General features: G+C 40.2%; 1 protein-coding gene across 1 annotated transcript in view; it reads left to right on the forward strand.

Moving 5' to 3' along the window:
* The window catches only part of NIBAN3 (niban apoptosis regulator 3), an 828,390-nt gene that overhangs the window by 775,129 nt on the left and 29,146 nt on the right, over nt 1-24,115 (forward strand). The window contains exon 12 of the mRNA XM_044084452.1: nt 22,794-22,901. Within this exon, the coding sequence (XP_043940387.1) occupies nt 22,794-22,901 (108 nt within the window). The remainder of the gene's footprint in view (nt 1-22,793; nt 22,902-24,115) is intronic.

The following is a 24,115-nucleotide window of genomic DNA, read 5'->3' on the forward strand; positions in this document are numbered from 1 at the left end:
AGCATGTCCATTAATTCTGGATTTGACATAGCTTTGTATGTCAGGCATAGATCGCCTCAAAGTAGGCGGTATGCAACTGAGTAGAGCTGGAGTTTTTTTAACCGTACAGCATATGGCATCTGTTTGAGACCCTGGGATCTTTCTAATTGCTGCAGGTGTCGGATAAGGTACATCCTAAAAGGGGCATTGTATTCTATGATGGGCCTGATGAGAGATGAATAAAGGGGCACGATTACCTCTCTTGATCTAGATGTGAAACCCTTCGTGATGAGGTGGGCTATGTAGAAGGTCTTTCTAACCACTTTGGCAATGTGGTTTTCAAAGGAGAGATTGCTATCAACTTGGGTCCCCAGGTCCCTAATAACTTTCTCTGTACTTAATGGGTTTCCACCTATGTGGTAATTTGTGGGCACATTGTTTTTGCCAAAGGGTATGACTATACATTTTTTGGCATTTAGCTTTAAACCATGGCACTGGCACCAGTTATCTGTCTCTGTGAGACCTTTTTGAAAGATGTTTGTGTCAGCTGGAGAGTTGATTATGGTGCCCAGTTTGCAGTCGTCTGCGAGCTTGGTGAGTCATAGTCCTCCCACGTTTGCCTGTACCTCGGAAAAGTATATACCGAACAAGAGTGGTCCCAGGACAGAACCCTGTGGGACGCCACTTGTGACCGGTTTCAAGTCTGACATGGCTCCAGCAACTCTCACTCTGTGGGTTCTGTCTTTGAGCCAGTTTGCGACCCATCTTGTGACATAGGGGTTTATATTTAAGCTGGATAGCTTATCTATGATGCCCGAGTGGGGTATTGTGTCAAATGCCTTTGCAAGGTCCAGATAGGCTGTGTGGACTACCTTCCCTTCATCTATGGCTTTGGTGACTGTTTCAAAGAAGTCAACCAGGTTCAAAAGGCAGGATCTACCCTTGACAAAGCCGAACTGGGTAGGATCTAGTGTCTGTAGGTCCCCAATGTCTTTGTTTATGAGCTCCATGATGATCCTCTCCATTGCCTTGCAGACTAAGCTAGTCAGGCTTATGGGGCGATAGTTTCCAGGGTCCATAGAGGCTCCACCTTTGTGGAGTGGGACCACTGTTGCTGTACGCCATTCTGTGGGTACATATCCTGTAGTGAGGCTGAGATTGTATAGCTGTTTTATTTGAGGGATTAGTTCCTCTTGGAGTTCATGTAGGATGCAACCTGGGACGCCATCTGGTCCCATGGAAGCAGTGTTTTTTGCTTTGGAGAGGGCAGCCTTCACCTGAGCATCAGAGATGTTTAGGAGGCAGTCCTCTGCCGGGATAGATACTTGCTCTTTTGGGGGGGGAGAAGTTTGCACTGAACCTGTCTGCCAGGATATTGGCGATGTCTGTGGGTTCAGTGTATTTTTTGTCGTTTAGAATCAACTCAGAACAAGTCTGGGAGTTGCATCCCTGGTTTCTAACATAACTGAAAAAAGCCTTATGATTGTCTTTGGTGTCCTGTGCAATTTTTCTCTCGAAGCTGGCCTTGGAGGATTTTGTGAGGGATCGTCATTTTTTGCTAGTACTGATCAGAGATGCCTTCCCTATTAGGGATTTTGCTCTATCATGTAGTAGCTTCCTCCTTCTGTTGTACAGTTTATTTATGGCAGGGGTCCACCAGACTGGACGCCTGCCTTTGGATGATTGGGTCTTGGTTTTGTTTGAGATAGCATGATCCATGCATTCCTGGAGATGTCTGTAGAATGCGTTTATATAGGATTCTGCAGTTTGGGCCATAGTTTCCACTGGCCCTGGGGCCTTGAAGGATTCCACTTCAGTTTTGAGAAGTGAGAAGTTCGCTTTTGAGAAGTTTTCACTGTGGTTTTCTGGGCTGGGTGTGGGGTCGGGATGTGGACATCCAGTGAAATTAATTTATGGTCTGATCTTAACAATGAGGGATATACTTCTGGTGTGGAGCATAGAGTCCCCATGTTGGTAATGATCAGGTCTAGTATGTTGTCCCCTCTTGTGGGAGTGGTGACTAGTTGTTCCATAGCATTTGAGTTTATAATTTCCAGGAACCTTTGGGCTAAGGTGCTGGGGCTTGAGTAGTGCTCCCAGTCAATGTTTGTGTAGTTGAAGTCGCCCAATATAATGGTGTTCGGAGAGATCGTCACGTTCTCCAATGTTTTCAGGAAAGCCGAGTGGGATTCCTGACTTTGAGTGGGTGGTCTGTAGGATGCTATAAACTGAAAAGCAGTCTTGCCCACTGTTAGTTGCACATGGATGGTCTCCGATACTTCGTGCAATGCCACTAACCTGGAGGTGTGGATATCCTTGATAAATATGGAAACTCCCCCCCCTTTTGTGGTTCGGTCTGGGTTTTGGGGCCGAAAAGCATGATATGAGGTATAGCCTGGTAGTGCTGGTGTGCTCTCTGGAGCCTTGAACCAGGTTTCTGTCACTGCACAGATATTGATGTTCTCCATATTGAGGAGAGCTTCGAGTGCATGCATCTTGAGGTTAAGACTTCTGGCGTTTAGCAGCATTACCCTTAGTTTCTTGTTCATTGTGCTGTCTATGGGGGTGGGTTTGACTTTTGAGCCTTGCCTAAAAAAGGCACTATGGCGGTGGCAAGAGCCTTTGCCAATATCCGAAAGCCCAGTGGTGATAGGTGCAAGCTGTCCCTAGCGAAGCAACGTGGCTTGTCGAGCATGTCATCCCAGGCTGACAGACACTGGATCCCCTTTGAATGACACCAAAATTTTAGCCAATTGTTAAAATCGATCATTTTGTCTTTGTACTGTGGCATCATTCTAGGTGAGGGTAAGATGCTGCTCAAGGTCAGGGTCATACCAGCCTAGGCTACATGATCAGAGAGCTCCTCTATGTCTCTTTTCATGTAGTCCAGGGAGGTACATCTCAGGTCATTCACACCAGCATGTACAATGCCTGAGTCATATTTGTATTTGCTTTGGAGTGACCTGAGTGCTTGCATTATGTGGCGGATCCTAGCACCCGACAGGCAGCTCACCGTGACCTTCTCTTTATTCAGCCTGGTGAGCGGGACGTCAGTGTGTCTGACAATAGAGTCACCTATTACAAGAGTATCAGGTGTGTTAGTCAGCCTTAAGGGCTGTGGCTGCTTGGCACACTGACTTTGTGGGTTATGTGTTGTGTGTGTGTTTGTTTTGAGGTAGCGTTTGCTTGGATGTCTGCTTTGGAGGTCTCTGTTGCTTAGGTAGATTTTTATTTAGAGCCTCCGAGTATGTTTTTGTGTATTTATGTGTTTGGTTCGCTGATGTGGAAGGATACTCTGCATGTTATTTTAAGGCAGTGAAAAAAGAGAGGAGGTTATTATTTTAATAATGACAGGATCTCCAGTTTTAATTGAGGAAGAGAAAGTAGACACACAGGGAAGTTCTATATTAGTCACAGGAAACTGGAGAAAAAGAAGGGTAATATTTGTAATGCTTTAAGTGAAATTACATGCTTCTAGCAGGGTGTGTTGTGTATAGGAAGTGACAGAAATATTATTTGTGATAAGAAAGATGTTTCAGTGGGCCCCATAAGGATATTTAGAATAAGGGAAGGGACAATTCATGAGAATGTACATGAGGTTATTTATGGAGGATGTAGGAGACCTAGCAGGGAGAAGGTTGCTTTTTTTTCCAAATATGGCAACTGACCAAGGATAGACAGGGCATATATTTACTAAGAGCATGTGTTTATATTAGTAGGGCGGAACTGCGTCCTATTATTGTCTTGGATAGTGTGCTTAATATAATAAAATTAGCAAAGCCAGGAGTTTCAAATGGTGGTAGGCATTAGTGTTTCCCAATGTACTTGTAAAAGAGAGATTTCTTCAATAAACAGGTAGAAGACAAAGTAAGGATAATTCGGTATAAAACTGTGGAAACTGCTAACCATATTGTGGAAGTTTGGTTAATATAAATAGATTTAAAGAAACAGTGAGCATAGAATTGTGGGATATACGGGACAATAACAATAGGGTATATTTAAAAATTTGAAAAAATTAAAATTGTTTTAGAACAGGAAGGGAACATTAATAAATGAATTGATGGAAAAATTAGGGCAATGCAAGAAAAAGGTTAGGAAGCATCTGGGCAGTCTTAAAGAATTTAGGAAAATTTGTATTCAGCAAACATATTTCAAGATCTCCCCAAAACACAGACACCAAAACTTTTAGCACAAAAAATTAGCAGAAAGTTAACAGATGGATTGCTAAACTTAGAGGTCTAGGGATGAGGATACTAACTGGACATCCAGTTAGAATTAGCTAAATACCCAGGGAATTTTATGAAATGATATATGAAACGTAAGAAAAAGGATGAGAGCAGTTATAACCATTTAAGGACTTCATGAGATGTGTAGAGCTGCATATCTCAACATAGGAAGAGATAGAACTGATAGACTCCGTAGATACTCAAGAGGATGGGATACAATACAGATCTGAAAAGGGGGAGGGAAAATTGTAAAGCTATGACAAACATTATGTAACAAACTACTGAACTGAAAAATGGTGTCAAATTCTAGGAAGAAGGCAATAGTAGTTATAATTCCAAAAGAAAGAAAGAAGCCAGTATACCCAGCACCATACAGACCCATACCCATTCTGAATCAAAGCTGTAAACTATCCATGAGTATAATGGCTAGAAAGTAGCTAAGATCTTCCCACAATTAGTGCACATTGCTCTGCATGGTTTCATTGAAGGTAGGCAAACGTAGAGTAAACCATTAACTGCAAGCCTGGATGTGGAAAAAACTATTCAATATGGTAGACTGGAAATATTTGGCTTTCCAGAACTTTTTGTTAAACTAGTTTTAACATTTATAATTGCTTAACAACAAGAATGAAATCAAGGACTAATGTTTCAGACAGTTTTGGACTAAGCACCTTCCTTTCTACACAGTGCTCTTGATATCTTGAATTATTTATTTCCCTTTCCTTGTGCTTATATTTAAAAAGTGCATTTTGTGTCTCATTGTCTGTTCTACTGATGTACTTGAGCTGAATTCAGTATCTAGCTAGCTGGTTGAAAAAGTAGTGATTTTTTACACTCTAGGAAGCATTTGTTTTTATACCAAGACATCAGTGGGTTTTTCATCTAGTGCACTATAAGGTAGCCTTGTCTGTTTAGGTTGGGAAATACTTGAGATTTCTGCATGTAGTTTTGTTGACTGGAGGGCTTATTTATTAGTTTATCTTGTTTTTAGTGTCTTTATAAATTTTGTACAACTGAGGGGCCTTTGGCTCATTTATACAAAGTGAAGTACTTTTATTGAATAATCACACTTTTATAAGCTGTTTAAAGTACCGCTGTATCCAAATCTTTAAATGTGTTTGTGGTTGGTAGCATTTTGTATCTTTTAAGTTGTTCATGGTAGCATTTCACTCCAGATACTCCTTTACTGTGCTTTAACATTAGGAGGACTGAGATTATTCATCTAGTGGCAGGAGGTGTTTATCTGGTCTATCTGAGCTGGGAAATGCATAAATGGGCTCTAAGTATTTATTTATTTATTTTTTGCACTTCTTTTATATGCTATGACTGTACTTCAGCAGTTAAAAAAACTGTACTGTCTGCTGCTGCTTTGCACTCTATTACATTGTATGTTAGCTGTAGGGCTGTTGTAGGTAGTTTGTGTGGTCTTGTTACACTTGGGCTCCAAACCAGCTATTCTACATTAAAAAGATGTTTTTCTGTACCCTTGTGTCTGAAGTGTGGTGATGTAGCTTATCAGAGTTGGGGATTGCTGGTGGAAGGCTTATTGTGTGTTTTCCTGAATGGTAACTTAAAACATATTTCTTTTTACTTGTATTTAAGCTTACGTTTGCATAAACTTTGGCATAAATACTCAGAACTGCTCATTGTTTGGTGACTTTGCTACTGATTGCTGAGAATATGCTTTTACCTGGAGCAATCCACTTCTGAAAAGACAAAAAAATCAGATTTTCTTTTTTGCATTTCTCTTAATTACTATGACTGTACTTTAGCAGTTTCTTAAGCTATTTGCTGTTATTTTTACACTTTATAGCAAAAAAGTACTGCATACCACTGCTTTAAGTAGTTGATTGCATTGTATTACGTTGTATCTGTTAGTTGTAGGGCTGTTGTAGGCAGTTTGGTGGTCTTGTTACACTTGGGCTTTAAACCAGCTATTCTACATTAAAAAGGTGTTTTTTCTGCACCATTTGGCAGAAGTGTGCTGATCTAACCTCTCTAAGTTGGGGATTACTGGTGAAAGGCTTATGGTGTGCTTTCCAAATTAGTAGTTAGCTTAAAACTTGTTTCTCTTTGTTTGTATTTAAACCTCGTATTTGCATGGTGCTGCTCTTTGCTCAGATGTAGTTAGCAGTGCCCTATATAGATGCAAAAGCCTAGAAGCTCAGTTTTTGCCTAAACAGCTGTGAGTGAAACACTGCCAAGCTTCTCTGCTGCTCTAGGAGCAACTCATTTGCACATTGAGCAGCGTTGCCTTAATGAGCAACCTTAGCCTACATAAAGTATAGGTCCCTCTTGTATCCTCGGTGCTACCAGCACAGTCCTGTCAAATTAACCCATTCTCCTCCCTAACAAAACATACAGTAAGAAACTGCTGTCATGGATGGGCAGTTTCTCATTATCCTCTGGCCAGCCTGACAGACATGGGCATCCTGAGGTAATGTAGCAGTTGTTTCATGTATACTGACAACCACTTACTCCTGAAACAAACAAATACTTTATGTGAGACATGTAGTTACACTATGAAATTGGAGGCAAAACTCTCACATAAGGACACACTGAATGCCAAACAGGTTGTCAGCACACACACTTCCCACACTAAATAAGGACATAACACATAAAACCATATATGTGGAGTTACTCAGTAGTAACTTAAAAGATCAGAGGCCTTCTAAACAGAAACCACTTACACACATAATGCAATAAACAACAACAGCACATAATAACACACACACCAATGTCTCAACAAATAAGCCCATAAACTGTTACACCACAAAACCTAATGTACTGGTCATAGGTGACTCCATTGTGAGACATACGGATGTTCATCTCACCAGGCTGAATAAGGAGCAGGTTTCAGTTAGCTAATTGTCAGATGCCAGGATCATCAAGTCATTCAAACACTCAAGTCATTCAACCACAAGTAATGGTATGACTCCATCATAGACCATGTGGAGGTGAATGACTTGAGACATACCTCAGTGGAGTATATGAAGAGAGACATGACTGAGCTCTCAGATTATGTGTCACAGGCAGGTATAAGCCTAACCTTAAGCAGGATTCTGCATTCTCCAAGGATGATGCCACAATACAAACAAAAATGATTGACTTTAACAATTGGCTTAGCTTCTGGTGTCAGTCCAAGGGAATCCAATATCCATCAGCCTGGAAAAACATGGTTGACAGGCCACGCTGCTTTGTCAGAGATGTTCTGTATCTGTCTCTTCTAGGCTTTCAGATACTGACAAAGGCATTAGTCACCCCTGTTGTGCATTTTTTAGGCGGTGCAAAATAACCAACCTCCCAACATAACAAAATCCTCTCTAGATAAACTGAAAGGACTGCTGCTTAATGCTAGTAGTCTAAACAAGAAACTGCACTCCCTGGAAGCACTCCTCACTTTGGAAGATGCTGACATCTGTGCAATCACCAAGATATGGTTCAAAGGCACAGATGTCACCCTGGCCATGCAGGGATACAATGCCTACCATACGTTCACACCACAAACTGAGCATGAAAGAACCAAAGGAGGAGGTGTATCAATCTTCATTAAGGATAAGTACACACATGACTGGTCAAACAGTATGACTCTCTTGAGCTACTCCATGTCCAATTAATTACAGGCAAAGCTCCATACCACATCATAGCTAGCTATAGGTCCCCCACCATTAAAGAAGAAAAGGATACCGCATACCTGGACTTACTGGAGTCACTTGCCATATAGTTCAACACCTTACTCATGGGTGATTTTAATTATTCTACCATCGACTGGGAAACATATACAACCACAGACATACTGGCTCAGAGGTTCTTGGACTTTGTCAATGCAAATGCCCTGGAACAGCTAGTCAACACACCCACAATAGGCTAAAATGTCCTGGACATAGTATCACTAACATGAGAGAGCATTGCACTTCGCCATGTGATCTCCTCCCTGGTAAGAGCATACCATAAATCAGTCTCATTTAATGCAATTATAAGGCCAGATAGCCCATCAAGGTCAAAAATGCTTAAGGGTTTTTCAGAGACAAATTTCCTCCTACTAAGTGATGGTATAAGAAGTTTCAAAGCCCCCTCGAACACTCCTATGCAGATGTGTACACCAATGCCCTGCATAACCATTTAAGCAGTTGCATAGAATCAGCTATGCCTGACCAGATTAAAACCAGGTCCTGCTGAAAAAAGCCACCTGATGGACTCCTAGTATAAATAGGCTATACAACAAGAGAAAGAAACTAATGTTCAAGAACAAGAGAGAACTTGCTCAGCAGAGGAAGAAATCCATCTCTACCTTAAACAAACAAATAATAAATTTTGTCAAGTCCTCCAAAACTAATTACAAAGCAAAGATAGCCTTCCTAGCTAAGGATAATCACAAGGCATTTTTAACTATGTCTGAAATCTAAAAGGGAATACTCAGCCATGCATTGAACTCGTTGTGGATGGCACCACCCAAACTCAACAGAAGGTAATAGCCAACCTGTTAGCTGACAGATTTGGAGCAAACTTCACCCCCCTCTGTTCCCTTTAGTCATTCCCCAAAGTATACTTGCCACCATTCCTCAGCCTTTTATCTCAAGAGAGCAGGTCATCTCGGCGCTCTCCAAGGCCAAAAACACAGCATTAATGGGACCAAATAACATCCCAGGTAGTCTTTTAAACAACTTGAAACATGACCTAGCAGACCCACTTGGATCCCTGTTTAACCACAGCTTGTGAACTGGATATGTTCCAATACATTGGAGGACAGCAACAGTATCCCTCTGCACAAAAGGGGACCATCAACTGACCCTGAGAATTATAGGCTCATAAGCTTGACTAGCCTAATCTGCAAGGCCATGGAAAGAATCACTATGGAAAAGGCATAGGTAATCTCAAAACTCTGGACCCAACCCAGTTAGGATTTTTTAGAGGTAGATCATGCCTGTTAAACATGGTTGACTTCTTCAAAAAAGCCACCAAGGCTCTGGACAAGTAAAAGACAATACATACTACCTATCTTGCCCTAGCCAAGACATTTGACACAATCCCCTACTCAGGTATTATAAAGAAACTTTTCCCAATTGGGAATTAATCCCTACAATACTAGATGGTAGCCAACTGGTTGACCGACAGGACACATACTGTGAAAGTGGGCGACTTCACCTCTAGCAAAAAAAAAACCAGCCACCAGTGGCATACCACAGGGTTCTGTGCTGGGACCCTTACTGTTTGGAATTTATTTCTCAGAAATCCAGATAAACTTGGACAGCTTGTGGTTGACCAGGTTCGCTGATGATTGTAAACTGAGAGCAATCACCGAGTCCACCAATAATGTTAATATACTGCAGACAGGGTTAAAGCAGACAAATGATTGGTGCCAAAGCCATGGATTAAATCTAAATGCAAAAAAAATGAATTATTATTTACTTTGGGAAAGCTGACATCCCTGCTAATTACATTATAGACAGCACCCCGTTAAGTGTAGATCCAGTGGTATGTGATCTGGGTACTCAGGTTGATAGCAAACTGAACTTTGACCACCATGTATCCACAGTAGTAAAGAAATCCTTCTATGTGGCACATCTTATAAGTAAAGGCATCACATCTAGATCTAAGGGTGTTAAAATTTCATTATATTCAGCCCTCATCAGGTCAGTAATTAAGTACAATGCTCCCTTTTGCATGTACCTCACCAGGCACCTGCAACAGTTGGAGACAACATAGAGGCTTCTCACCAAGAAATTACAGGTTACATAAAATAAGTCCTACACAGAAAGACTGACATCTCTGTCACTCTATTCTGTCTGTAGTTGCTAAGGAGTGATCTGTGCCTGGCTTACTGTCAGTGTCTGACTTGGCCCCGATGGAAGTGCTACATATTCGTAAATCAAACTTCATGAAGGTCACTTGCTCCAGGGATTTTAACCTAGCCTTTGACATGAACAGGTCATGCTGGAGACATAGGTATATTTCCCAGAGAATGCCACTTCTCTGGAACAAACTTCCAAATCATGTCATACATAGCCCCTCACTGACCCTCTTCAAACACAACATAGATCAATGGATGGCTGACCACAATTCACTCCTGGGGTGGCACCCAAGTCCTTCCTGGACAGACAAAGTCATCTTTAGCTACCATAGGCTCTTACCTCTGCGAATTTTACTCACCTAATCACCGACAACTGGGTCAACTTGGGATAAATATGGCTGGGCTTGTAAGGGCTCTACTGCCATTAGCCTAGTAACTTTCTGTGAACCTATGAACCTATATATGACCACAAGGCAGGGATTTCCACTTTCTTCACTCCGCTTCAATTTATATTTGTTATAACTAGCGAGGAAAATTAGGAGCTCATTAATTAACGGTTATACTGGTCAGGTCAGTAGGAGAAAGCAGCAATTATGTGGATGACATAATGCTGTATTTAACAAGGTCCAAAGAGGATCTTCCTAATTTACTGGAATTATTGAATGAATTTTAAGTATTTTCAGACTATAAAGTAAATGAAAGTAAATATACTCTCAAACATAATTTAGTGCAATTCTGCCACTATCTGTGGGGACATGAAACTATAAAATACTTATATATCTGGATTAAGAAAAATGTAGAGTTAGTTTCTGAGGAAAATTGTGAGGATATGAAAGATAAAACCCTAAATAAGTTGAGAACTTAGTGTTGATATTTTATTATTTATTTATTTATGTATTTAACATTTGTTTACTGGGAAAGTCTGACTGGACGCAAGTCCTTTTTCAGCGGTGGCTCAGGGAGAAAAGCTCCATGAGTAACAGTAAATTTTAATGCACAAATTACAATAATAAAGTAAACAAAATGTAGTATACATAAGAAAATACAAATTTGTTACATCATGACAACAAAACCTAGGCTTTGAACATAGCTAGTACTATTTGTAAAGTGTGACTTATTATTTATGACTTATGATTTGAAAGGTAAAATTCAAACTATCAAGATACTTATTTGCTACTAGTTTTATATATCCTGTAAGCATTTTGTGAGGAAATGAAACATAAAAACCCTAAATAAGTTGATAACCTAGACAGTGTTGATATTGGATTTGAAAGGTGAAATTCAAGCTATCAAGATAATTAGCTTACTACTAGTGTTATATAACCTGTAAGCATTTTTAAACAGCTAGATGAGAAATTGTGGGGAATTTTAGAAACGAGATAAAAAAATTATTTGGGAAGGGAAAAGGGTCAGAATCCAATTGAAGAGACTGGTCATGCTACTTGATCAAGGAGGGATGGGGTTACTGAACCTACAGGGTTATTGCAGGTCAACATAGCTGCACCTATTCTATCTCATCAAATTTGATGAGTATTCAGTGAATTGGAAAAACACAATGTTTACTTAAGGTAAGCCACCAAAAGATATACATAGATTAACGCCATGGATACAACTAGATGAAGAACAGGAGAGCAAATATTTATTGTCCTATGTATACAAAATGGCAAAGTTTCTTCCTAAGACCAGGAGGTAAAATAAAGATATTATGCCTTTTGGGATGGTAGAAACAGATAAAATGCAGGAACAGCAGGATTGATTTGGAGGAAATATTGGGAAGATACCCAGATAAGAGGGGCTGTGAAATGGAAACAAGGAAAATAACTTTTTAATTTGAATTAATGTTTTTTTTTTCCTTATCTGCGCCGGGTGATATGGTTTTGTAGAAGGAGGAGAAACACAAGCGATGAAGAGGTGCCACCAGAAATTGTGAAATTCAGAACTGAACCAAGACAGTGATAGGAAAAAAGCTATAGAATAGTAAGTAGGGCTTACAATGGGTTGCATGATAATTTCAGGAACCAAAGTCAAGTAATAAAGGGAGACTGAAAGCAGAAAAAAAAAACAGGAAAAGGCATACACTTGGAACAGTGGAAGGAATATACAGCACATCAAGAAATGAAACAAAATCAAGATTATTTAGGATCTTCACATGGGAATGTCTATGTGGTTGCTTTATATCAGTAGCAGAATTCAAAAAAATGTCCCCTTAGATGGATGAAAGCTGCTGGAAATGTTTAGGAGAAGGCAACTAGAAATATTTTTTGAGTCTGTTCAAAATTAATAATATTAGATGGGCTTTGCAGGGCATCCTGAAGCAATTATTGAATGAGTATGTTACTTTAGACAAGGAAACGGTGTTCCTTAACTAGAGTTCACAGCTTAACAGACCCAGACATTTAACAGCGTTATTAAGTTTGCTGATGTAGGCATGCAAAAATGTTATAAGAAGACATGTTCTGGTAACAGTGTTTGTGCATACTATTTTGTTTGATTAGAACACATGGGGATTATTGATGTTTGATGCTAACTAAGAGAATCCTTTGCATTATAGGTATGCTGAAAGTCAGTTTAATGTTTAAATACTGAAATGGTGATGGTGATTTGGGCATGCTACGTTCTAAATGATCACTATAGTTTTGACATAATGTTTTGAAAGAAAAATGAGATATTTGATATAAAGACTATGACCAGCATTTAAAACTGGAATGTTAATATGTAAGCTGCGGTGATACAGCGGTAGCATTGTTGCCTCACAGCAAGAGGTTCTCCTGTTCAATTCTCGGCTGGAGTGCCTTCTGTGTGGAGTCTGCATGTCCTCCCCGCTGTCGAGTGGCCTCCGAAAGACATGTGTGAATGGGCGTGCATTCGCTGAAGGTTGGGCATCGGGCTGGCAATTCGGCACGATAAAAATCGACTGCCAATCATTAGCGGACCGGAGATCCGCTGTGGCGACCCCTAACCGGGAAAAGACAAACAATATCTGAATGCAAAAAAAATAAAATAAAAAAAAATAAAACACAGATTCTAGCAAGTTTTTGCTGGCCAGGAACACTTCTGTGCTGGATACCAAGAATGTCAAAAGACAGCTCCTCATCTAAGCTTTACAAATTCATTGATTTCAATGCTCATCACATAGGTACATATGAATATATTTCTGTAGACACTGTTGGGCCATTGGTAAAATCCAGCAATGGGTTTCAACACATTTTAGTTATTTTGGACAATGCAACTAAGTACCGTTATGTTATCCCCCTACTTAAGGCCTATGCTAAATTTACAGCTAAGGAGTTTGTCTTATTATTTTCCAAAGTAGGGATACTCAAGAAATACTCGCTGACTGGTGATTATACTTATGTCCAGAATGATGCTTCATCTGTCCCAATGCTTTAATGTCAAGCAACTAAAAATCTCAATGTACCATCCACTGACATATGGGTTTGTGGAACATTCTAAATGAACATTAAATGCCATGCTAAGAAAGATAATTGAGGAAGGCCAGTTAATACCATGCTTCCTGTTTTTCAGTCATAAATGACACAGTGCTGCTTAACTAACTACATATCTGCAAGATCAATGGACTTAAATCTTGGTGGCAACATAAATAGGACTTGGCATGAAAAAGAACCACAAGCCTTGACAGGAGGTAAATCTTCTTCTGTTATTACATGGCATGCACCTTCACAGACTGTTAGATATAACCAGAAAAGATTGAGAAGAAGAGAAAACACCATTTAGCTGTGTCATTGAGCACTATACTAACTTACAAGACAGACTGAAAGTGGTGATGGCCATCATATGGAAAAATATGAAAATAGCTCAAGCTAGGGGGGATGTATAACAGAAATGCAAGGACTGGTGAATTCAAGTTGGAGACTGGAAGCTAATTTTGTCCTCTCTATAGAAAACAAGTTTTGATTAAATGACAGGGTCCAATTAACATATAAGAACAGTGAAATGATGTAAACTACAGGGTTAGACATATTGATAAGAGAAGACCAGAGCATATATATAATTTCAGTGTTCTAAAATCATAGAAAGAAATACAGCTCAGACCTCTGTAGTTAGCGGTATGACAGAAACTGTTAGAACTGGTGGAGAAAGACAACTGTGCCTGCAATCCATACAGATAACACACTATATAAGTCACAGGAAGAGGAGATAATGGAGTTTCTGTTAAGAAGCAAGGAAGCATTTTTAGAATACTTGGCAGAACAGATCTGATTCAACACCGTACTGAGACCATTACAGGTGAAAATGTTAACTTAAAACCATATAGAATACGGGCTCCCTTTATAATTTCGAAATACTGAAATCCCGACCTTGTCTGTAGTGTAGGATTGTTTGTTTGATTGTGGGGGGAGATTGTGTGTATGTGTATGTGTGTGGTGTATTTGTACTGTAGGTTCACGATTTTTAATTTTGCGGTTATGAGGTTTCGGTATTTAAAGGTTCCGGCTATAGAATTATAAAATACTGAAATTTGGGATTACAGTATTTCGGGATTCTATAGTGAACCCATAGAATACCACAGTCCCAGAAAAGGTTCTGCTACAAAAGGGAAAAAAAATGTTTAAAATGGAGGGATGGATTAATAAAGTAATCAAAATGCAAGTGGAACAACCCAATAGTATTAGTCAGAAATCCTGATGGAGCAATTATGTTCTGTAATGATTTTAGAAGGGTGAGCATCCCTTTAACAGCTGAGGCCAGAGAAGAGGCAGCTTTTTCAATACCAGAGGGCTCTCCTGCACCACCCTTACTTATATATACTAATCCCATCCCTAACCTTAACCCTAACTTCAGCCCTAATCTAAATGCTAATGCTAATCCTAACGTGCCATGCATTTTCTTTCTTTCTTTTCTTACTGTGTCAAGATTGGTACTTTCACATTTGTAGTACATTCAGCATTTTTTTGCTATATTTTGGATTCAGTCAACTTACATTCAGTATATTATGAGATACTAGTACTTGAGGTTCTATGCAGCTTGGGATGCTGCATGCACAACAGCACTAGGGGTTACATTTGAAAATAGTAAGTGTTTGGAAGTGCTACCCAAGCTTACAGCATTTCAAATAAAGAGTCAATTAAAAAAGGCTTATGTTCTTCCTATGGTAATGCAAACAAATGAGGTAGCATGTAAGTCTTCATGGTGGCCCCATGCCTACGTCCAGTTTCAAAACAACAAGAAGACATTCTGCTCCAAGTTCTAGGGCAATTCTAAATCAGTGCAACATGCCACAGTGTCTCTCTGATAGACACCAATGAATTAGAACTGATGGCATGCTATCCCCCATGGAACATGTTACCAGTAATGTACCTCAGGGCTCTGTTTTGGGGCCCCCTGTATGTGGCTTCTATTTCTTTCATGCCAAATCTGACATTAAAGGCCTGCGACTGACCACGTTGTCAGACAATTGCAGGCTTGGCGTCATCATCCACTTCCCTGAAGCACGCAAATCTTTCTGTTGGGCCTAACTCAAACAGGTTCCTGTTGTCAGGATCATGGCATGTAGCTGAATGCCAAAAAATGTACCATCATACAGTTTAGGAAACAGAAACTCTCATATACCTACAACACAAATGACAACTCCTTAAACTGATAAGTTTATCAGAAATGTAGGCAACTACATGAATAACACTACATATCCACTTCCATTAGGAAAACCTTCTACCTCACCCAACTGATTACTTAAGGGCATCTCCACTCAGCCTAAAGAGGTAAGCATTCCCCCTCTACTTATCCCTAACGAGCTGTGTACTACAGTATGTACCTGCCCAAGCACCTAACCCAACTTGAAAAGCCCCAATAATTTCTCAGTAAAAAAATCTTGGGTATGATCTCCCTATGTTACCCAGAGTATCTAAAAGCCTTGTCCCTCTTCTTTATTTCCCATGAGTCATATGTGGTAATCTATCCCTAGCCTAAACAGCTGTAAATGACACAATCCTGCTTAACTAACTACATATCTGCAAGACTGATAATGACATAAATACAAGATCAAGTGACTTAAATCTAGGTGACAAGATAACTAGGACTTGGCATGAAAAATCTCTCTCCCAATGAATTCCCCCATCTTTGGAACAAGCTCTCATTTTCTATAAAGCAAAGTGCATCCCTCACTATTGTCAAATCTAACTTAAATGAATGGTTGGGAAACCACAAGTTTATGCCTGGCCTAGCTCCCATGCCCCTTCTGAACTAGGGGAATAACTAGTTAATTGTCCCAGGAGAACTGCAGTGGATAGGCTTCTAAATTGGTTTATTGCCTATTAGCAACCTATGAATATATGCCTGTAATATCATTCACATCTTGTATCCTACCCCAGTGTTGTTTTTTCTAAGGTCCACTATGTTGATATGAGTACAGCTGTTTGGCAACCAGTCTTCTGAAATATTTTTCTCAAGTGCCACACTGTATAAGTTGGATTTCTCGAAGTGTTGCCACATCATGTGGACACAACTCTATGAATGAATGATAGAATAATGCTTCTTCCCTCACCCCTAGTATGATGTACACACCCAGTTGCTATGGCTAAAGCAAGTGAACAGTGTAACACTCCATACACAGCTGTTTCTAATACCCCACGTACAGCTGAGAGCAATATGCTGGCACCTTTAATCCCTATTCATCAGCATAGTCAGCCTCTGCAAGATTGTCTCCCATAATGCCTCTGTGATGTCGACTATTCAGCCATCCCCTTATGACAGTACTGATGTATGCCAGGCTGCTCTGACAAAGAGGTCATGGATTCAGCGAGTCATGCCCACAGTCCCCACCACCCCTTACTACTACCCCTCTGTCCATGTAGTCCCTAACCACCATGTGTAAGCCTTCCTTAATGAAGATGCACTCAGAGGTATAGACTGTACTCCCTTGCATAATTCTTATACACAGGAGACTGTCCATTCTCTATGGTGGCATATGGATATGAACCTGGCTGATGACTACCTATGAACTCTACAGGCATCTCAGCACCCCACAATTTATAATGGCTAATTTGGTGTTGTACAGGTTTGAGTCACACTGGCTTACATTATGCATGTATAATATTGTTCATTTGCTCTGGACAACCTGGAGTCAAGTTACTGTGTCATGGTGTAGCTCAACCATTTGGAGTACCAATCACTACACTTGCAGTCCTGTGCCTCTTGTCTACTGCCTCATTACTATTTGGGGATGTATTTTTGGAACACATTCATAGTTGTGAATTCATACTGGCAGAGAGTTTATGTATTGTTGCCCTAAATTTATCAAAAACAGGTTTTCTTTCTCTACCTTCTGAATACACCTTTTTTTTCTTTTGTAAATAAACAAGGCATTGGCTAGTCATTTTGGGTAAATTTGGATTCAAGCAACATCACTTTGAATGTCACAAGTCACAAGCACTCCTGTTCTGAGCAACTGATATTATAAGAGATCTGCATATAACATAATGCTGATATATTATCATATCCTGTCTAATGATAAGTAAGAAGATCATTAACTTGCTTTTGGGAACAATGCTCCCATCTCAGATTTAGTATTTAATGATAATCCTTACAAATGTGTGAAGTATGTCTCGCTTAATATTTTTTTTACTAGCTGTTGAACAATGTACAGAGATGTGCAAACAAAGAAATAGGACTGCAGAGACATCAGGAGCAGTGTAAATCCAAATAACTTACTTTAGGATTTATTGCAGGGGAATGCCACATACTTTTATTTTATTTTAATATCATTTGTTAATTGGATATACCTTTCTGGACAGATCCTGTTTGTAATGGAGGCCAGGGATAAAAAGATCAGTCATACGACAAATAAAGGTAGCACATACATAACACAACTGGCTCACTGATAGAACCCACCTAATCAAAATAGGGGAAGCCACCTCAAGCAGTAGACCCGAAACGAGTGGCGTACCCCAAGGATCGGTCTTCAGGCTTCTGTTATTCAGGATATACTTCTCTGAGGTGCAGGTCAAAAACAGTGGGCTATGGCTGACCAAGTTTGCAGATGACTGCAAACTGGGTGCGGTCATCAATTCCCCAAGTGATGTGGACATCCTCCAAGAGGGTCTCACCCAAACAAATGACTGGTGCCAGAAACATGGCCTCAAGCTGAATGCCAAAAAATGCATCATCATCCCCTTTGGGGAGAGTGATGTCCCCACATATTATCACATTAATAACAATATCCTAAGCACGCAATCACTCATGAGAGATTTGGGCACCCAGGTTGAAAGCAACCTGACTTTTGACCACCATGTTGCTTTCATTGTATGGAAAGCATTCTACATGGCCCACTTCATAAGTAAGGGTATCTCATCCAGGGACAAGGAGGTCATAACAACCCTGTATTCTTCCCTTATAAGGCCAGTTATTGAGTACAGTGCCCCCTTCAGCATGTACCTCTCAAAGCACATGCAGCAGCTGGAGAGACCACAGAGGTTCCAAACCAGGAAAATCCAGGGCCTCAAACATCTACCCTACACAGATAGGCTAAAAGCCCTGTCCCTCTACTCGGTTTCATACAGTCTCCTCAGAGGTGACCTCTGTCTGGCATGCAAAGCAATCTCAGACCCCGCCTTGATGGGACTGCTGCATATGCGCAAATCAAGCTCCACTCGAGTAACCTGCACGTGCAACCTCAACCTGGTCTGTGACATCAATAGAACACATTGGCAGGACAGATTTATGTCCCAGAGACTCCCCCATCTGTGGACTAGACTCCCTCTTTACATCAAACAGAGTACTTGATTATCCCTTTTTAAGCACAACCTGGATAACTGGATGGGAAGCACCAAAGGACAGAAAGAAACTACTGACCAAACTCAGAAGTGTATGAACCAAATACTCCACCATAAAACCACTGGTGTATTGATGCTGTAGAAAATGCTGGTAGTCCACAAAGTAAGGCAAAAACGTTTATTGTAAGACAATAGAAAGCTGGTAAGTGCTTTCGTCCTGAACAAAAGAACTTCATCAGACCTAGGTCTGATGAAGTTCTTTTGTTGAGGACGAAAGTGCTTACCAGCTTTCTATTGTGTCTGATGAAGTTCTTTTGTTGAGGACAAAAGCACTTACCAGCTTTCTGTTGTCTTACAATAAACTTTTTTGCTTTACTTTGTGGACTACCAGCATTTTCTACAGGATTACTAAATGAATCACAGGCCTAAAGCAGATGCCCTACACTGACCGCCTTAAAAAACTGCAGCTATACTCTGTCGCATATCTTCTACTCAGAGGCGATCTCTGCTTAACATACAAGGCCATGTCAAACCCAGAGCTGTTGGACATGCTACACTTAAAGAAATCCCAATCCCTCAGAGCCACATGGTCCAGGGATCTAAACCTTGTCATCACAATAAACAAAACATGCTGGAGGGATAGGTTCCTGACCCAGAAACTCCCCAGACTCTGGAATAGATTGCCCATACATGTCAAGCAGAGTGCCTCTTTGGCCCTCTTCAAAAGGAACGATTTTTGATTGGATGGGACAAGAATTCGGGATGGGATCATGTCAGTCGCCCTGCTAGACAGGGGTCCAGGGAAGTAAATAGTGTGGGAAGAAATAGCCAGGGAATTGTTATGGCTAGGCTTGTATAGGCCCTAGGGCTGATAGCCTAGTACCAACCTATGAATCTGTGAATCAATATACCAGTGGTTTTATTGTGGAGTAACTGGATGGGAAACAGAAAATACACCTCTGGGATTTCACCTGCGTCTCTTCTGGACAGGGGCTTTGGGTGCTGACTTATCTTAATATGGGCTAAACTCTTGGCTAGGCTTATAAGGGCCTCAGGGACAGTAGCCTAGTAACTTCCTCTCATCCTATGATCCTATGAAGTAACAACTGAAAATGTATGCAACAGAGCAGTACATTATTTCACAACATAATATGTCAAAGACACACAGAGCAGATATTTATTACAAAGAGGTGAAGGAGTGTCTTTGAGTATGTTCACATTTTAGGTTGTTTCAGTTATAGTTATGAAGCACATACCCTACAACAGCAGTTTTCTAAAGCTGTATATTATTCTAATAACAGTTATCTGCTACTTTAGGTTTTGTTTGCTATCTATAATAGATAGTGTCTATCTGCAGTTTAGTATAATAGAGTGGAACTGTTCAAATATGCACAAGATGCTAATGAAACATATAGTGCTGCATATATATAAATACTTGAAGCTGCAGAAGAAAGAAGACTTATGATCTGCTAAATGTTCTTGAGTGTTTTAACTGTCCCACTAACTCAGCCCATCATTTTTTCTTTTATCCCAGTTTCTCTAAAATCTTCCATTGCAGGGCCACCATCAGTCCAGAATAATATCAGCTAAGTTAGTCCTGAATCATCCTTCTTTCCAGCTACATACCATGTGTCTTTCACTGCCTTCCAACTTGTCACTTCAGATTCACTTTTTTTTATTTTCCTCCCAACAATAAAGTCTGCCTTAGTCATATCTCCTTTCTTTCCTGCTTGCCAGCATACATGTCAGGATGTCTCAGCCATTCCACTCCCTCACCAGTTTCACAACTATACACTTCATACCATCTTCTAGCCATCATCCTTTTCTCTGTCTGACTACTTGAAAGGGAATCAGTACTGCAGGTGTAACTGTACCAGCACTCCCTCCTACAACATCATTTATAATATGCTGAAGGACTTAACCTACCTGCAACACATCAGGCCTGATGTAGACAGTTAGTACAGTATTACATGATACAATGTTATATGGCATAATGAGCAATATGGGTCTATATTATATGGTCTAAGAGACTTTTCTTTGAACATATAATCATCGACACCTAAGGAGCGAATGCTCTAAAGCGTGAACGGCCACATCCGCAAATTTTTTCCTCGGGGAAAATTTTCACGGAGCCGTACACAAAAAACACAAACTTTAAAACCCTAATTAAGTGGGGGGCTTCATCCCCCACTCTTCCTGACATAGAGGGCTGTGCCCCCCACAGACCCCTAACTAAATATGCCAACTCCAAGATCACTCTACGTTGGGGAAATGGGCAATTCCCGATAACGGCCAACTGAATTTTTCCCAAGGAAAAAAATTTGTGGACGTGGCCATTCATGCATTAGAGCATTTGCTCTTTAGGTGTCGATGACTATATGTTCGAAGAAAAGTCTCTTCGAGCATATACTATAGACCTGAGCAATACTACATGTGTAACATAAAGTAGTGCCTTGCAAATTAATGAAAAAAAAGGAATAAGGTACTACAGTCACCTGAAAATAATGATTTCTATGGCATGATTTAAATTCCTTTTGATTCTGAATAAAATGAAGTGTATATTAGAAACTAAATGAGTAAATGTCATTGTAATAGTAAATCATAATGTAAACAATGAATCCTTGATTTAGGTTATGTCTCACATTTCACAGCTCCAGAAACTTAGACCTGCAGTAGTCTCTGATCAAAGCATGTCAGAATGAAATGCTGTAGTTATTTTCTCTAATGGAAGCCAGTCATGTTTCATAATTTCTTATAAGTTTTCCTTATTTCTTACCTATTTACATTGATACACATGTGCTTTAAATCAACAGAATTGCAGTTTGTTTAATAACCACTGACTGTGGCATTGTGACCTTTGCTGAGATCTCAAGGGGTTTCTATACGGTCACCAAATGCTTAAATAGAAATTCAGCCTTGTTGTTAATGACTGTTCATGCATTATTGTTTGCTGTGTGCAGGCACTGTGCAGTTATTTACTTCTCTGGTAAATGCTAAGTTGTCCTGGTCCCAAGAGCAATGGGGTAAAGGGGGGTATAGATGTTAGAAGTTAAAGGGAGTCTTTGCATGTAGTTTAGATAGTGGGATTGTAGTGATGAAGAGTTCAGGAGAGTGGGAGAGATTAAGAGAAGTGATGTAAGGGATGGAGGGACTTAATAGGCCTAAGTGGTAGGGCTTAGGGGACATAGGCACATTTTGGCATGAGTTGGTGACCCTCCCACCCTCTCTTTTTGATTTTGGATGGAAGATTTTGGCAGTTTAAGATGGAGAAGAGGGACAGGATTGTCCTCTTCTGTTCCCCCTCTAAGGAAGGTGGTTATTCATTGGTTAATGGTTGTTTTCTCAAGAGGGGAGCAGGTTGTTGTTTGTCTTTTCGGCTTTTCCTGGTTAGGGGTCACCACAGTGGAACTCCGGTCCGCTAATGATTGGCAGTAGATTTTTATGGTGCCAAGTTGCCAGCCCGACACCCAACCTTCAGCGAAGGCATGCCCATTCACGCATGTCTTTTGAACACCACTCGACCGCTGTCTATTTAAGTGTGGGGGTGAGTATGTATGCTGCCCCAGTGGAGGAGGTACCAAGGTGAGTAGGTACGCTGCCCTTAGATCATTTCTGATGAAGATAATTGATGTTGTTTTGTGTGCATAAAGTTCATTATACAATAATATTCAATAAAGTTCATCAAATGGCTTTATGTGTTTGGTGTGGTTTATTTAAAGGGAGGCCGGGAAAACTTGAATTTTCACATCTGAGAACTGTGGCTTTTACTTCATTGTTGTAATATAATACAGCATATCAGAACAGCAGTACACATTTTCAAAACCATAATTGTGATGTCACAACAACTGCACAAGAAGACATGAAGTGCCATTCCTTTGTATAATTAGCAGAGTATAGCTATATACTATAATTTCTAGCCATATGCTGTAGAAATTTTCTATCACCTGTTACTGTTAAACTAGCAATTTAGTTAAATGTACAAGCACCAATGACTATAATCAGTAATTTGTTTGATTGGTTTCATGAAGTTTCTAAGTTTTTTTTTTTTTTTAACTCTTGTGTCTATAGAAGTTTGACTATGACAGCAGTTTGATAAGGAAGCAGTTTGTTCAGGAAGCTGTTATACAGATTATACTTCCCTATCTGCTGAAAACTCTTGAACCGCACTGCAAACTGGTAAGTGTTGAACCATTTATTTCTGGGGGGTTTTTCTACATTAACATTCTCAAGTGCTATACTAAATACTCAAATGTGAAACATTCTACTACTATAGCTTTGTGGAAAAAATTTTAAAAATTACTTCTTTTGAAAACCCTACTTGTGTCTTTAGTTTTGATGATGTAACGCCCATCTTATTTACTGGAAATCATGAAGAAACTGGATTAAAATGTAATCTTCCTTAGAAGAAAACAAATCTGCCTATTTTTTCTTCTTGCAGTTAAGTTATACTCTGCTAATGCTGCTTTAAATCTTATTTTATAATCACTCTTCTGCCGTGCTCATCACCATAAGGCCACCTCATTAGTGGAACTCACACTTAAAGGACACCTATGCCCTAAATACATTTCTTTTCTTCAAGATATATTTCATACTTAGAGGTTGATCTCCATAAGGGCGGCTGTGGTGGTGCAGCGGTTAACATTGTCGCCTCACAGCAAGAGGTTCTCCGGTTCAATCCTCGGCTGGGGTGCCTTCTGTGCAGAGTCTGCATGTCCTCCCTGTGGTCGCATGGGTTTCCTCTGGCTGCTTCCTCCCACATCCCAAATATATGCTGTAGATGGTTTGGACACTCTACATTGGCCCTAGGTGTGAGTGCATGTGCATGTGTGCCTCCTGTGGAAGGTTGGGTGCTGGGCTGGCAATTTGACACTGTAAAACTCCACTGCCAATCATGAGCAGACAAGTTGATCTGCTGTGGCAACCCTTAATCGGGAAAAGCCAGAAGAAGTTGATCTCCATACTTTCATATACTAAAAAAGCACACTTCAGCAGTTTCACCCACTCTGTGGCCTTTCCATCCTAGTCTGGTTGCACAGTATACCGAGGATGAATGAAATCTCATGAATTTCATCACATCACAATGCCTATCACATCTGAAAGCATTTTGCTAAGAAAACAAATTCAGCAAGGTACATGTAGCTCTTTTTCTGTTATTTCACTCTTCATAAAGCTATTCGGGCTCAAAATTCACAACACTTTGTGTCTGGGTTGACAGATTTCTGAAGGGCCAGGTAGGGACAAAAAAGAAAAATCTTTCACGCTAAGTGAAGATCAAAAGAAAAAAAAAATCTTTCATTCATGCAGAACAGCAGGCAGTTCTGCATTGAACAGAAGTGGCTCTGCTTTGCGATTTATGATTGGCTGGTGTACCGGCATACGGGCCAATTATA

Source organism: Protopterus annectens, chromosome 9.part0 (assembly GCF_019279795.1).
Source record: "Protopterus annectens isolate FY-2018-M chromosome 9.part0, PAN1.0, whole genome shotgun sequence".
Taxonomy (NCBI): Eukaryota; Metazoa; Chordata; order Ceratodontiformes; family Protopteridae; genus Protopterus; species Protopterus annectens.